Below are 16,084 nucleotides of genomic sequence, written 5' to 3'. Positions count from 1 at the left end.
TTGGGCGAAAATCAGGGAACATCGCCAGGACCCACCTGAGCGCCAAGGGTACAAACGCTGGCTTGACTCTCTCGCACAAGATCTAGAGGCCACCACGAGCACACTGTGCACCACAACTGAGACACCAGACATAGACACGCATTTACTTCATCTTTGGAACGCCCGCAGAGGGTTGACACGACGATGGAAACGACAACGCCTCAACCGCAAACTTAGGAAACGTATAGATCAAATTACACGGGAATCTCAGGAGTATGCAGAGATCCTTACGAGGAATAACTGGCGAGGATTTTGCGATCGCCTCTCAGGCACATTGAGCACAGCAAAAACGTGGTCGATTCTTCGCTCACTCACAGATCCCACCACAATAAAGGGAAAAACATTTCAACAGCTGCACATCCTAATGCACGAGTGCAGGGACGATGTCTCGACACTCCTCAGAGAGCTAGAGAAGCATTCCATACCCACAGGCCCGCCGCCGCAGTACCCTGACTATCCTTATGTAGGCGAGGCGAACGAATTGCTCGATGCAGATTTTCGCATCTGACGAGGTGCGGGTGGTCCTACAAGACCTACGCCCCAACACAGCACCGGGAGCCGACCACATCCGATTCGCCACCCTTCGTAACCTCAGTGACGCGGATATTAACCACCTCACCAATATCTTCAATGATTGCTGGCGCAAGGGGATGCTTCCCCAAGCATGGCGACACGCCGACATCACACTAATCCCCAAACCAGGCAAGCCTGTTAAGGTTGAAAACTTACGACCCATCTCCCTAACATCCTGCATTGGTAAGCTCATGGAGCATCTACTCTTGCGGCATCTGCAGCCCTTCCTCGAAGAAAAATCATTCTTTTCTCATTCTCAATTTGGATATCGAGCTCATCTGTCTGCCAAAGATGTGCTTTTACAATTTGCGGGAGGAAGTCATAGGACCTCAGTCATGCGCCCAAACGAGAGAACTCCTCGCCTTAGACCTAAAAGGGGCATTCGATAATGTTGAACATGACCTCATACTTCGCAATGTTGCACATTCGCACTGTGGAATTCGTATGTACAACTATATCCACACATTTCTTCGAGGAATGGGACCGTATCGATCCGGTACGATTCGCCTTGTAGGACGTGGGACACCCCAGGGCTCTGTTCTTTCCCCTACTCTATTTAATATCGCACTCGTAGGGCTCCCCCAGCTACTCGACCAGATCCCTAATGTCGCCCACGCTATTTATGCGGACGACATTACTATCTGGTCGACACGGGGTTCCGACGGAGCCATCCAGGACCGACTGCAGCAAGCAGTCGATACAGTTTCCGAGTACTCGAGAAAATGCGGCTTAAGATGTGCTCTGGAAAAGTCAGAGCTCATAATCATTCGCCCCTGGAGCCGTTCCTCTACTCCCCCTATCACTGTGCACGTGGATGGCACACCGATACCACAGGTTAATCATGCTCGTATCCTCGGCCTACACGTCCAAGCGGATGGCAGGTGAAACTACATTGTTTCCCTTCTATCCAGACAGATTGAGCAAATTCTGGCCGTGATCCGGAGGGTCTCCAACAGGCGTTCGGGCCTTCGAGAAGAGGACCTGCTGTGCTTGGTGGAGGCATGCGTGATCAGCCGCGTTACATACCATCTCCCATTTCAGCCTGTGACCCAAGCGCAACAACTTCGCATAGATGCAATGATTCGCAAAGCGACGAAGCTGGCCCATGGCCTCCCGAATTATACTTCCACACACCGTCTCCTTAACTTAGGGACACATAACACACTAGGCGAGCTGCTAGAGGCACATTGGGTCAGCCATCGCCAGCGCCTCCTACTCACTCCTACTGGCCGCAATCTTCTCACACGGCTAGGATACTCTATCCCACCCCTTGAGTCTGAAACCCGTCCAACCATCTTGTCGTCAGTGATACGCCAAGCACTAAGTATTCATTCATTGCCACGTAATATGCACCCCGAGCATGACAAAGGGCGGCGCAAAGCCCGTGTACGATACATTGGCCACGCACTTGCAAACATCCCGGAAACACATACTTTATACACGGACACATCACGCACTCAAGAGGGCTATACCTCGGTAGTTTTGGATGGCACCGAATCCCTGAGAGACTCTGCTGCAATGCGCAGAACAAATGCCGCTTATGGAGAAATTCTCGGTGTTGCTGTTGCAATTTGATACGCCATCCGTGTTCCTGAGGAAGTGTATATATTGACGGACTCGCAACAGGCATGCCTGGCATTCCTATCAGGACATGGCATCCCGAGAGCGGCGCACCAAATTCTCAAACAGATCCCACAAGATGCACCAACCACACCTCCCCGCATCCACTTACTCTGGACCCCTGGTCATACCTCGCTGCCGGGTAATGAACGCGCACATGTGGTTGCCTGAGAAATTTCCCTCCGGGCGACTCGGTGTGATGAGGTGACTAGTTCAGAGTGGGGGGATTCCTTGCTCCGTTACAAAGACATACTCCGTCATTATACATGCATTCGTCGCACCCACGCAGCACCACCGCCGTCCTTCTCGCTGGAGGAAGCAGTGGCATTACGCCAGTTACAAACTGCAACTTTTCCAAATCTTGTCTCTCTCAATAAATTCTACCCACACTGTTATGCAGATCGTTGCCCTGGCTGTGGCAGCTCACCCACAATCTTCCACGTCATGATTGAGTGCACTGCAAACCTCTTTCCTCCCTTGCCAACTCTCCTTTACCCCCTACGCAACAAAAAGCTGTGGGACGATGCCCTCCGCGACGGACCTCCCGAGGTCCTTCGAGCTGTGATACAACGGGCTTGAAACATCGCCGGAATCATCTTAGGGACCCTGGACTGAGGGTTCCTCCCACACTGCTCTCGCCATTCAAATATTATTAATAAAGATGTTTTACTCTCTCTCTCCTGCTCTTACACTAATACGTACAGTGCTCACGGAATGAAACGCGTCAATTTAGGGCTAAGTAATGCGCATACTTTCGTTTCAACCGGCTGCAGTTCGTGTCTTATCGACGTAATTGTGGCGCGTACACTTACATCGGAGTCCTCTTCACCTTTGGTGACCAAATTCCTAGCGACATGACATGGTGCTCTCGCGTACTTTGCACATATGTAGGGTTCTACTAAATGCTCCGTGTCCTATTTCATTCCGTGAGCACTGTACATCCATAGCGTAATCGAACTGCGTGGGTGTGCGCACTCAAGAAAACTGATTGTGTGCCCATCAAAAAAAAAAACCAACACGTGTGACTAACTTCCGCTAATCTTCATCTTATTGCCAACCAGCTAGGGCAATTAGTTTTCGCGAGTCTTAAAAAAAGAAAAGAAATGTAAACGCATGCACGGCGGCATCCTTCCTATGCGCACCCCTGTGAGCACTAAATGAGCGAGAAACAAGCGGTTGCCCTTTGAGTGATTAGGAAAGAGATAGCCATCAGTTTCACAAGCGCAAAAAGCCAAAACCGCCCGCGAAACAAAATCCAAACGGCCGCCCGCCCGTGCGCACGCCAATGCGCAAGCGGTAGTATATAGATGCGCGGGAGAAAACTAGTGCTAAAACAAACCATGCAACGAAAACCAAGAGAGGAAGGTGCGCAAAAAAATTCCCTGTATCCCCACATAGTGGCAGCACATGACAAAAAAGAAAGAGTTAGGAAATTGGTGTGCTTTTTAAATGTACAGACAGCGCCGTAAATATACGGCATCAACCATTTTCGGACTTGTTTGCAGTGCCGTATATTTGCGTCATTGATCGTCTAAGGGTTAAAGCCGGGTCACTGCATAAAAAGATGGCGTACGTGAAGTTCCGAAGCACGGATGTGTGACCTCCCCCTCCCCCCTTGATCCACTCCGACCTCGGTGAAGAGTTGACCACTGAGATGAGTGAGCACTGTGCACGCATTTCAGAAGCCACATGGAAAGTCGCTTGCTTTCAACCATACTAGTGTAATCGTGCTTTCAAGGCATGTCTCCAGCATGCATCAGAGCAATGCAGTACTGTGTACAGTGGCCGTGGCTTTTGATCTCGAAGGCTATGACAGCAGCACTCTAGTGCACGGTTTGTGCTGCACTTTGGTAACACTGTGTGCAATCTCAGAAGCTATGGCGGTGGCACTCTCGTTCTTGCGCAGTTCACTGCGTGGTACCGTGTGCACTACATTATGTACTCTATTTGGACGATTGAAACCAATTTGAACCAATGACCATTCAAGGGGTGCTATCGATATTCATGCAGCACGACGCACCGCTGCCACACAAAGTTGCAGTGTCGGTGCTTACGGTGTGTCGTCGCTTCATTTACGTTTTTGCTGATAACAGTTTGTGATGGCTTTCTACCTTTCAAATGTCACACTTTTTCGGCCAAAGAAACAAAAAAAAATTTATCTTCACAGCTCTCGGTTTGTGCATAACCAAATCTGCAACCGTAATGACAAGTCCTTTGTAAAATGATGGTACGCCGCAGTTGTTCCTGCTTCCAGTGAACTAGAATGTTTTGTTATTCTTTGCGGGATCCACTCATGTCCTGCTGACAGCAAAATTAATTACAAGGTCTCTAAGAAAAAGTGGCGGTGGACGCGCTCGTAGCTTTAGAATAAGAGGTGACTGGAACTGGCTGAGTTTGATTCGAAGGACTTACGATGTCGCTTGCATTTCGTTCTTTAAGAAGAAGAAGATTGTTGATTCATTCACTTGTGAAAATATTGTCACGTAGTGTGACGTATGACGAACACAGTAGCAATACTGTGAAAGACAAAACTAACTTTTATTGGGCGAACCTGTGCCCACAAAAACAGGCTACGCTTATAGCGCAATGATAGCGGCGAACACGGTCAGCGATCGTCGAAAATCTGATCAACGGGTCAAGCGCGTCGGCTTTTATACATCAATCGTCGAATGTTCCAGACTAATCGTTGGGACCCGCGTGCCTTCCACAAAGTTCTACACCATTCGCGTCAGGCGATGAAATCAGATAGCATAAGGTTCGGCGACAACAGAAAGCGGTTAGAAGCATCGATAACTTTCCAGAAACTTCGGATACATGCAGGCGCGTCCCGCGCTGTGCGATAACATTTGTTAGGCGGCCAAACGTGGTTGCCCGATAAAGATAAGTACATGTATCAATATAGAAGCCAAAAAATGTACAATAGGAGGTCCCAAAGCTCTGGGCTGTAGGGAGATCTCCTGTACAAAGTTTAAGAAATAAATCAGGTTAACGTAAATGCAGCAAGGACGTAAGGTTGTTACTCACACAACAAACAAGTACTAACAGAAAGAAAGTAAACTGATCGAAATATAATATAAGATAAACTAATATGACATTATACAGAACTAATGATGGCAAATCTAATAAAGCATACAAACTGCATACAAATGACGTTTTAACGGAAACTTGCTGCTAGATGTGGAAAAGCATGATGAGCAAAAAATGAAGGTACCGAAAATTCTCTTTTTTAACCAAAGTGGTGTCAAATTGTAAGTGCTGATTCCAGCTGCAGTGCCGTTAATTTTTGGGCGTTTTGAATGGCGAGTCCACGTGTCATGAACTACCAATACAACAACCGGTTTACGTGGAATTATGGATTTCATTATAAATGGGTTCTACTCTGTAAATGTTGCATTTTACATTGAGTGTGCGGTTTTATATGGAGACAGCTGTGTTGCATTCTAGAGCTGCAGTTGCATACAGTTATCAACACTTTCTACAGCAACCTCCATCAGCCGGACTGTTGTGATTTAAGACGCCTTATTCCTACATGCTTAATCTGTTGCTGCTCACAGGGCTGTTGCTGGAAGGCCATCTTTATTTCTTCTATCCAGGCAATGCGAGCAGTATACATGAACATCAGGGATTTTGTGGGAGCCCTTGATGAACTTGAGATGGCGACTGTCCGCCTGGAAGTCCATCTCCCCATCGAGGAGGTGGGCAAGGATGCCCCACCTTTGCCTGTCAACGTCCTTAGGCCATGGGAGGTGATGTGTGCTTTACTTGTTGACAACTGTTCGATGAGGGACACTAGAGATGGTCGGTACACGTCACCAGACTGCTGCATCGCTCTTTCACTGTGCTAAGTGCTTGTGAACTAGGAATTTGGTGATCTGTGTAACGTTGGGCTCAGATGTCTTGTAACTAGGGATGTGCAAATATCGTGTAGTACATTTTGAATCGAATATTGAATCGAATCAAGGGAAAGAAAGCTGAATATCAAATCAAATATAGAATAGCAGAAAATTTAACACAAGCTTTTATGCTTGCATATTTTGTGCAAGAAACATGGTGCTGTACATGCTCAAGAGGCTACGCAGATTACATAACAAGAATCTAGCTAGCTATCAGTAACTTAGGTATCTGGGGATTGAGATGTATAGTATACTCTGCTCTTAATAAAGGGAACACAAAGTTTGTATATGCCAGCACTGATAGCAACTCAGTTCATATATGAAGCTCTGGAAAATATATTTTAGATTTAGAATTTCAGTAGAATAGAGTCAAGTGCTTTTTTTTCCCTCCAAAGCTGAAGAAATAGTGAAGTTGTCCTAAATACCAATTAGGTTTTCAGTTTAATAGTGGGTCATACTGTGCTTAATGGCAATCTTCTATTGCTTAGAAACTTCTGCTTACCATTTTTTTTCCAAGAAACATTAGGGATTTTTCATCTTTACGGGAGGTGATTTCTGCGGGTTATCGACTCATTAAGGCCAATCTGAGCGATGGAAAAATGTGGGGGACGCGCATAATGCGACAGTCAGCACTACAGTCATTGGCGCCAGGTGGATCGACCTCGTTTGGCACCCGCGGTAAAGAGTTCTAAAATCGGGAGTCTGTGCCCTGCTTGTCATATGTAAGAGGCATGCAGCACCGAAAGGAAGAAGAGGATGATGTGCACATAGCGGTCCGAACCGTACGAGCCCTCGAGGCGCATGACCCTAGCTGTCATCGAGCAAGAAGCGGCACCGAGCTGGCATTATCGACGTGGCTCTGGGCCAAGAAGGTTGTAGCGTCAGTATCGCATTGGCGACGGGAGCCATGGAGGTTGTGGGGTTCTCTCACCCCGTACTCTTGGGACAAAGGAACGACAACACAGTAGTGCAAACAATCACAAGGGCATTTATTGCACCTTTCATATGTTGCCTGCTAGCCGAGTTGCTACCCACAAAACATGCCGATGGGCGCGCGACAAATCTAGAAGTCCGACTCACCGTGACCGGATAATGAGCGAATATGTTCGCCCCATGCTGGATCCCAACACCTGGTCGTTCGCGCGTACGGTCAGGCGAACGGTGGCGGCCACGCCAAACGGCCTCGCAGAAGCATGGATCGGCGCACGCGCGGCACAGCATGTCCGCACTGGTTGCTGTCCCGAACCAAAGAGCCGAAGCGCCTTGTCTTTCGGCGCCCAAGTAACCCCGCCTGTCGGCGGCGTTAGCAGCGCAACACTCGCACCATCTCTCGTACTGCGCCTCAACCACTCCGACCGCCGCAGGCGCCAGGCCACGCGAGCCGTGCGGGAAAACAACATATCAGGGGACGCGTGAGAGTCGCGCATCCCCACAAGGTTTAGTCAAGTCCGTGACGCTGGCAGTCCAGGGTGTGGCCGTCGACTTCAGTGACGTTGGAGGGAGGCTCCTTGAACCTGCTGCAGCCTCTCACAGCAGTGCCAGGCACTCCAGGAAAGATCACCCTTCAGAGGCAGACCAGCATATTTGATGATAGTCCCAGGGGCGTCTCGTCGGCACTCGAATAAGAAGGGGCGGCAGAACCTGGAGTTAGGCCTAACCGGTGAGGCCGGGGTGCCACATCACCAATGGAGTTCGGGACACCGGCATCACTGCAGAGACAGACGAGTCGACTGGTCAACACCAAGGCAGCAACGTTTACGGAGTCGGCGAGAACACAGACTATGACGAAGATCTGACACGCATCAGGCATCGAAGATACGTGCGGCAACACAAGTCTGTAAGAATGCTCCTTTCTGATAGCGTCGCAGCCATAGGCTAGGGTTGCCTGACTTTCACATAGAAAACGCCTAGGACTATCATAGACAGGGATAAGTACACGTTTAGGTTACATAAGTGTTACCATTCCTTCATTGAGTTTTATTTTGAGTCAATTGAGCTTTGAGTTCTTGAGTTTACAGTCTAATTAAAATCTCTTTGCTGTGCTGTTCTGCGTCTCCCAACCCCATCTCTCATAACAGCCGCATGCCCTGAGATCGATGACACAAGACACTGCTCTAACGGTCAGTCCCAAACGCTGGCGACTAATAAACACCTTTACCAGTGGTGGAGGGTGCTTCAGCCTACAACGTCCATCCTGGAACTTCGATCCTGTACCCTACGCTCAACTATGCCTGAAGACACATTCCAGCAAACCCCTCCAGCAAGTACCTCCTCCGTCCATCATGTGCTCTGGCGTGCTTCGCCACAGGGCCCTGCGGTGTCATGTCGGGACGAGTTATACGCGAACATCACATAAGCTAGCATGGCGTCCCAGTCGCGGTGATCGTTGGAGACGTACAACGACAGCATCTCTGTGATTGTTCGGTTGAGACATTCCGTAAGACCGTTTGTTTGTGGGTGGTAGGCGGTGGACAGCTTGTGCTCAGTGGCACAAGAGCGGGGTTGTCGACAACTCGAGATAAGAACTAGCGGCCGCGGTCTGTAAGTAACTGTCGAGGTGCACCGTCGTGGAGAATGACGTCTTGGAGGAGAAAATCGGCGACGTCTGTTGCGCAACTATTATTATTTTATTATTTAAAGATACCTTACAGGCCCCTAGAGGCTTTGTGTAAGGGGGGAGAGTGCACTCAAAGGTTACACAATAATTAGAATACATATGTGAATACATATACAAAAGATACAGTGTAAGAAATGCACTAACATGCAGTAATGTAGTGTTAAAAAATTGTGCAAAAGAAAGACCGAATGCTTTTGAACGCGGGAGGTCAGTGAACAAGAAATTTTCACAAAGTAAAATATAACCAGTAGAGTTACAGAGCGAGCGGGATAATATTTAGCTATAATAAAACAGTATTTAAGGGGTAGTAGCATAGTCATAACAGGAAACTCAAGAAAAAATAACACGTTTAGGTTATGTAGACTTTGAAAGATGCGTTGCTAGAAGATGCTGGAATTTTTCCTGGTCACTCTCATAAGCGATGCCATTAGGAAGATTGTTCCAAAGGCGAATGGTTCTTGGAAGAGCGGGGTAGTTAAATGAATTAGTCTTCCCATTGATACGCATGAAATTGAACTGATTGTACAGCCAGTGTGACCTGTAATGAGCAGGTTCAAGAGGCAGGACTGATGGTGCTGTATTATGGACATATTTATGAAATAATGATAGCAGGGCTATATCATGACGATAATGCAAGGGCTGTAGTGAGAGGTCGAGTTTAATTTGTGTTATGCTTTTGTTATAGTCATAACAATGTGAAATAAAACGCGCAGCCCTATCCTGGATAGATTCGAGCTTTTTGATCAAGTATTTCTGATGGGGAGACCAGACGGATGCGGCGTATTCAAGCTGAGGTCAAACAAATGTTAGATAAGCTAGTTTACGAATGTCTTTAGTAGAATTATGCAACTTGCGTCTTATGTACCCTAATGGTCTTGAAGTATTAGCTCATATGTATGCAATGTGCATTGACCACGAAAGAGTCGAAGTTAGGTGAACACCAAAATATTGTTACGTGTAGAAAGACAGACGAAAGAGGCTATTTACAGGCTATTTACACTGGAACCAGGCAGCCAGGCCGACACTCGCACACACCAAGGCACAGACCAACTTCGTCATTCTCGCGGCAGCTCCTCTCTTGAGTATCTCCCGATAATATTGCTACGGCACAATATGCGCGATCACGAAAGGCCAGCAGTGTGAAGACGACGACGACGATTAGAAGCTAGCGCGGGCTGTTGCCTCTTGGCCAAGCGCAGCGTATTTTCCTTGTAAATATATTTGTACATAGCTTTTCGTCTGCGTCTTCCTACGTAACATATCTGGTGGAGGTGCTGGGTTCCCTGTACCTCGTCACGGAGCTTCGCAGTGGACGGTACGTCGAGCCTTCCTTCATGGCTCCCGGCGACGACAACCCGACTCCGCCGGCTCCGACACCTGCTGCCACTTCGACGACCTACATCACTCTCCCCGCTCCCCGTGATCCTGGCGTATTCTCGGGCCAAGATGGGGAAGACGTCGATGACTGGATCAGCCTGTATGAACACGTCAGCCGCAATAACCGGTGGGACCCTACTATTATGCTCGCCAACGTAGTCTTTTACCTCGGTGGCACACCTCGAGTTTGGTATCGCACGCACGAAGATGAGCTCACCAGTTGGGATTCACTTAAGACACAGCTTCGAGACTTGTTCGGCAACCCCTACGGTCAACAACTTGCCGCGCAGAAGGCGCTTTCCGGCCGTGTGCAGACGTCAACAGAGCCCTATGTCACGTACATTCAGGACGTCTTGGCTCTGTGCCGCAAAGTTGACACCCACATGACTGAGTCAGACAAGGTTTCCCACATCCTCAAAGGCATTGCCGATGACGCCTTCAACTTGCTCGTTTGCAACAACGTAGCGACGGTGGATGCTGTTATAAGAGAGTGCCGCCGCCTGGAACTCGCCAAAAGCCGACGTATTGACCAGCAGTTTGCCCGTCTGCCCAACACCCCAGCGACATCTTCCTGTGCCGACGCTCCTCGTCCCAACAACACTGCCGATGTTACCAGGATCGTCCGGCGTGAGATCGAGGCCGCCTATCCGGCTGCCTTCGACTCCAGTCCCACCAACACACCTGCAGTCACGGTCTCACTGATCCAGGCAGTTGTCCGCCAGGAGTTTGAAAACATGGGTCTTCACACCATCTGCTCGGCCCATCGCCCTAATACCCGCCCGGCTTCTTCGATTTCGCCCCGTCCCGCATCTTCTTACCCACCACGTTTCCGCAACCCATCTGAATGGCGCACTGCTGACGACAAGCCTATTTGTTTCCACTGCCATCGAATCGGGCACATTTCTCGGCACTGTCGTAGTCGCTGGAGTTCCCCGAGCCGGCCTACTTATACTGCCTACTCTCGCCCCTCAGGTGGCCCTTCTCGTCCCTATGCCGCACGCTCCGATAATGCCGCCACTGATTCTCCTGCAACGAACCGCCCCTATTCTCGTTCGCCTTCGCCCCAACGACGACAATCTCGCTCTCCCCAGCCCCGTCGCGCCTATTCGCCGACTCCCTTCGGACGCCGCTCCCAGCCGGAAAACTAGACGATGCAGCGCCTCGAGGTGACGCTGCATTGCTCCCTACGCCGCCAAATCCTCTACTGACTTTGCCCACTCATCTGAACCTTCTTGACGTGCAAGTCGACGGTGTTTCTGTGTCTGCTCTCATAGACACTGGGGCGCATTTGTCCGTAATGAGCGCTGACCTTCGTAACCGGCTCAAGAAAATTATCACGCCCGCCACGACGCCTGTTGTCCGTGTCGCCGATGGCGGAACAGCCCCCGTAATTGGTATGTGTACCGCCCGCGTCTCCTTCGCCGATCGCTCAACAATCGTGCTATTCACAGTCATCGCCCACTGTCCCCACGACATCATCCTCGGCTTAGACTTCCTTTCCGCACATTCTGCTCTCATCGATTGTTCCGCCAGTACTCTCCGCCTTGACCTGCCTGTTCTGGATCCTGCTGAACCACACCCCAGTCGCCTCAGTTCCGCCGACTTCGTTCGCTTTCCACCTTCGGCACTGACCTACGTTGACCTAGTGTCATCCCCACCAGTCCCCGACGGTCACTACATCGCGGCTCCTATGCAAGACGTCCTCCTTACACATGGGATCACAGTACCCCATACAGTTTTATCTATTACGGCGAATTGCGTCTGCCTGCCAGTGGTCAACTTTGGCTTGACGACACAAGTGCTGCCACGTGGGATGTCTTTGGCCCAGCTTTGTTCATTCGAAGATCACTCAGTAGCATCCATTGCAGTAGACGACACTTCATCCGATACTCCTCTACCATCGCAGTCGGCAAATTGTACCATCGCTGACTTACGGAAAATGATTGCCCCCGACTTGCCCTCCGAGCACGCTCGTGAACTCTACCGCGTTCTGTTTTCCTACCACGATATTTTTGACTTTAACGATCGTCCTTTAGCCCAAACTACAGCTGTCAAACATCGCATTAATACCGGCGATGCCCCTCCTATTCATCGCCGCCCGTATCGAGTGTCACCAGCTGAGCGTCAAGTTATTCACGCAGAAGTTCGCAAAATGCTTGCCAAGAACATTATTGAACCATCATATAGTCCATGGGCGTCACCTGTAGTACTGGTCAAAAAGAAGGATGGCTCATGGCGCTTTTGCGTGGATTATCGGCACCTTAACAGGGTTACCAAAAAGGACGTGTATCCCCTGCCTCGGATTGATGACGCCCTTGACTGCCTCCACGGTGCTCGCTATTTCTCTTCTATTGACCTTCGCTCCGGCTACTGGCAGATTGCCGTGGACGATCTCGACCGCGAGAAGACTGCTTTTGTCACACCCGACGGTCTTTATCAATTCAAAGTGATGCCGTTCGGTCTATGTAACGCCCCTGCCACTTTTGAACGCATGATGGACTCCCTTCTTCACGGTTTCAAGTGGTCCACGTGCCTGTGCTACTTGGACGACGTTATCGTATTCTCCCCAACGTTCGCTACGCACCTCGAGCGCCTCTCAGCAGTCCTGGACGTTTTTCGGCGAGCCGGTCTGCAACTCAACGCATCGAAGTGCCAATTCGGCCGTCGCCAGATTACCGTCCTTGGACATCTCGTTGACGCGAACGGAGTGCAACCGGACCCAGGCAAGATCCATGCTGTTACGCACTTCCCTGTTCCGAAGTGTGTCAAGGATGTGCGCAGCTTCATCGGCCTTTGTTCGTACTTCCGCCGTTTCGTGAGAAATTTCGCCGCCATAGCACGACCACTAACCGACCTTTTGAAAAAAGACGCTCCTTTCCAGTGGGGCGATAACGAGGCCTCTGCATTCTCTCATCTAATCGACATTCTCACAACGCCTCCCGTTTTGGCCCATTTCGATCCTTCTGCGCCTACCGAAGTCCGTACTGATGCCAGCGGTCACGGAATTGGAGCAGTACTGGCACAACGCCAGCGTGGCCACGACCGTGTTATCGCTTACGCCAGCAGGCTCCTCTCACCCGCGGAGCGCAACTATTCCATCACTGAGCGTGAGTGTCTGGCCCTAGTTTGGGCGGTTGCGAAATTCCGCCCATACTTATATGGCCGATCCTTTTCCGTTGTCACAGACCATCACGCGCTTTGCTGGTTATGCTCACTGAAAGATCCTACGGGAAGACTTGGTCGCTGGGCCTTACGCCTCCAAGAATATTCGTATACTGTCACCTATAAATCTGGCCGACTACACAAGGACGCTGACTGCCTGTCTCGCTACCCGGTCGACGAGCCTGACGACGCCGACAGTAGTAGCCCCAACGGCATTTTCTCTGTCTCTGCCTTCGGTAACATCGCCGATGAGCAGTACCGAGACCTATCGCTGCGAGCACTTATCGAGCGTCTGCGCTCTACACCTACCGACGCATCCGTTCGCCGATATGTCCTCCAGGGTGGCATTCTGTATCGAAGGAACTTCCTCCCTGACGGCTCTGACCTTCTTCTTGTCGTGCCAAAACAGCTACGACAGACTGTGCTCTTTGAGATGCATGACGCACCCACTTCAGGACATCTTGGGGTAACCCGCACGTACGACCGCGTCCGCCGCCGCTTCTATTGGCCTGGTCTCGCTCGCTCCGTTCGACGCTATGTTGCTGCCTGTGATCCCTGCCAGCGTCGGAAGACACCTCAGGTGCTACCTGCCGGTCATCTCCAGCCGATCACCGTCCCTGTGGAACCGTTCTTTCGTGTTGGATTAGACCTGCTCGGTCCCTTTCCCACGTCATCTTCTGGGAACAAATGTGTAGCCGTCGCGACTGATTACGCCACCCGATACGCTATCACTCGGGCTCTCCCTACCAGCTGCGCCACTGACGTCGCGGACTTTCTCTTGCGTGACATTATCTTGCTTCATGGCGCCCCGCGACAGCTGCTTACTGACCGTGGTCGAAACTTCCTCTCGAAAGTTATCGCTGACATTGTGCGTTCCTGCTCCATTCAACACAAACTGACTACTTCATACCATCCTCAAACCAATGGCCTGACAGAGCGGTTAAACTGTACTCTTACCGATATGCTGGCCAAGTACGTTTCCAAGGACCACCACGACTGGGACATTGCCCTTCCTTACGTAACATTTGCGTACAATTCTTCCCGGCACGACACCGCCGGATTTTCTCCCTTTTATCTACTGTACGGTCGCGAACCTACCTTGCCCCTAGACACGGCACTTCCTCCTGCTGCGGTCTCAACAAGCGAGTATGCGCGCGACGCCATCGCCCTCGCTGACCATGCACGCCAGCTTGCCCGTGCTCGACTGACGGCCTCACAGACCACTCAGCAGTGTCAGTACAACGCCCGCCATCGTGACGTACAGTTTTCACCTGGTGCGCTCGTGCTCCTGTGGTCGCCCTCTCGTCACGTCGGACTTTCAGAGAAGCTCCTTTCGCGATACACAGGGCCCTTCCGCGTGCTGCGCCAGGTGACGCCTGTGACTTACGAAATTGCTCCTGTGCCCTCAACCTCGTCCTCTCCTGTGGCATCTAGTGATGTCGTACACGTCAGTAGGCTCAAGGCCTACTACACTGCTTCCGAGTCCGATCTTTAGTCGCTCCGGGACGGCGCTTTTGCAGCCGGGGGTAGTGCTACGGCACAATATGCGCGATCACGAAAGGCCAGCAGTGTGAAGACGACGACGACGATTAGAAGCTAGCGCGGGCTGTTGCCTCTTGGCCAAGCGCAGCGTATTTTCCTTGTAAATATATTTGTACATAGCTTTTCGTCTGCGTCTTCCTACGTAACAATATCGTAATACTACCCCCTGGCGGTAAAAGCGCCGTCACGGTACTGTTAAATATCCAACGCGCGTGGAGAGTTGTAGGGCTTGAGTCGGGCGACGTGGACAATGTCACTGGTTGTCACAGCGGAGGACGTAGTGGGCGTGGCTAGAAAAATTTCATAAGTGACATCGGTCACCTGGCGGAGCACGCGATATGGGCCTGTATAACAGGAAAGAAGTTTCTCACAAAGGCCAACTTTACGCAATGGTGACCAAAGCAACACGACGGCGCTGGGCACAAAATGGACATCACGGTGACGGAGGTCGTAGCGTTGCTTCTGCTTGTCTTGAGACACTTGTAGACGAATGCGCGAGTTGACGAGCATGGTCAGCATGGCCGATTGCATCACAGGCATAAGCGCTAGTTGAAGCTATGGTGGACGGAAGCACAGTGTCTAGTAGTAGCGTCGGTTCTCGGCCATACAAGAGGTAAAATAGGGAAAAACCAGCAGTTTCGAGATGCTTAATGCTCCGTGTTAAGCGGCACCGTGTTCAGTAAAGAGGAAGACTGGGTGAACGCCCTGCGAAGTGACGACCACCAGAACCAGCTCTGGGCCGTCCAGAGGGCTCACGAAAGGGCGGAGGCTCACGGGCTTCCTGTCCCAATGTGGGTGCGGCCCGCGACCCCTGCCGACCACTAAATCAAGAGTGGGTGGGGAGGGGTTCTTCAGGACTCAATAAAGTTATTTCTTCCTCCTTCGAGACGGGAAGAGTTGTACGCAAAGGTAATGTAAGGTGAAGCCAGGTCCCAGTCGCGATGGTCATCTGAAACGTATTTTGATAGCATGTCTGTAAGGGTGCAGTTCAAATGCTCAGTGAGGCCGTTCGTTTGAGGGTGGTAAGAGGTGGTAAATTTATGCTGTATGGAGCAGGCCCACATGATGTCATCAATAACTTTGGCCAAAAACGTACGGCCACGGTCTGTTAGCAATTGACGCGGAGAACCATGCATCAAAATGATATCATGTAGAAGGAAGTCTGCAACATCAGTTGCACAACTGGTCGGAAGAGCGGAGGTTACGGCGTAGCAGGTCGCATAGTCACCCGCTACTGCAACCCACTTGTTTCCTGATGTAG

The 16,084-nt window shown here is 50.6% G+C and overlaps 1 protein-coding gene across 5 annotated transcripts in view; it reads left to right on the top strand.

Annotated features, from left to right (window-relative positions):
* The window catches only part of LOC126521592 (E3 ubiquitin-protein ligase SHPRH), a 314,627-nt gene that overhangs the window by 180,909 nt on the left and 117,634 nt on the right, over window positions 1-16,084 (top strand). For 4 of the 5 annotated variants that reach the window (XR_008610294.1, XM_050170285.2, XM_055065744.1 and 1 more), the window contains exon 17: window positions 5,826-5,978. The exons of the other annotated variant lie outside the window; for it this stretch is intronic. Coding sequence is in view for 3 of the 4 variants with exons in the window: in XM_050170285.2 (XP_050026242.1) it covers window positions 5,826-5,978 (153 nt within the window). In the remaining variant the exon portion in view is untranslated. The remainder of the gene's footprint in view (window positions 1-5,825; window positions 5,979-16,084) is intronic. 5 annotated transcript variants of the gene reach the window in all.

The sequence above is a fragment of the Dermacentor andersoni genome, chromosome 6 (genome assembly GCF_023375885.2).
Source record: "Dermacentor andersoni chromosome 6, qqDerAnde1_hic_scaffold, whole genome shotgun sequence".
In the NCBI taxonomy this organism is placed as follows: Eukaryota; Metazoa; Arthropoda; class Arachnida; order Ixodida; family Ixodidae; genus Dermacentor; species Dermacentor andersoni.
This window is presented reverse-complemented; position numbering and strand designations above follow the sequence as displayed.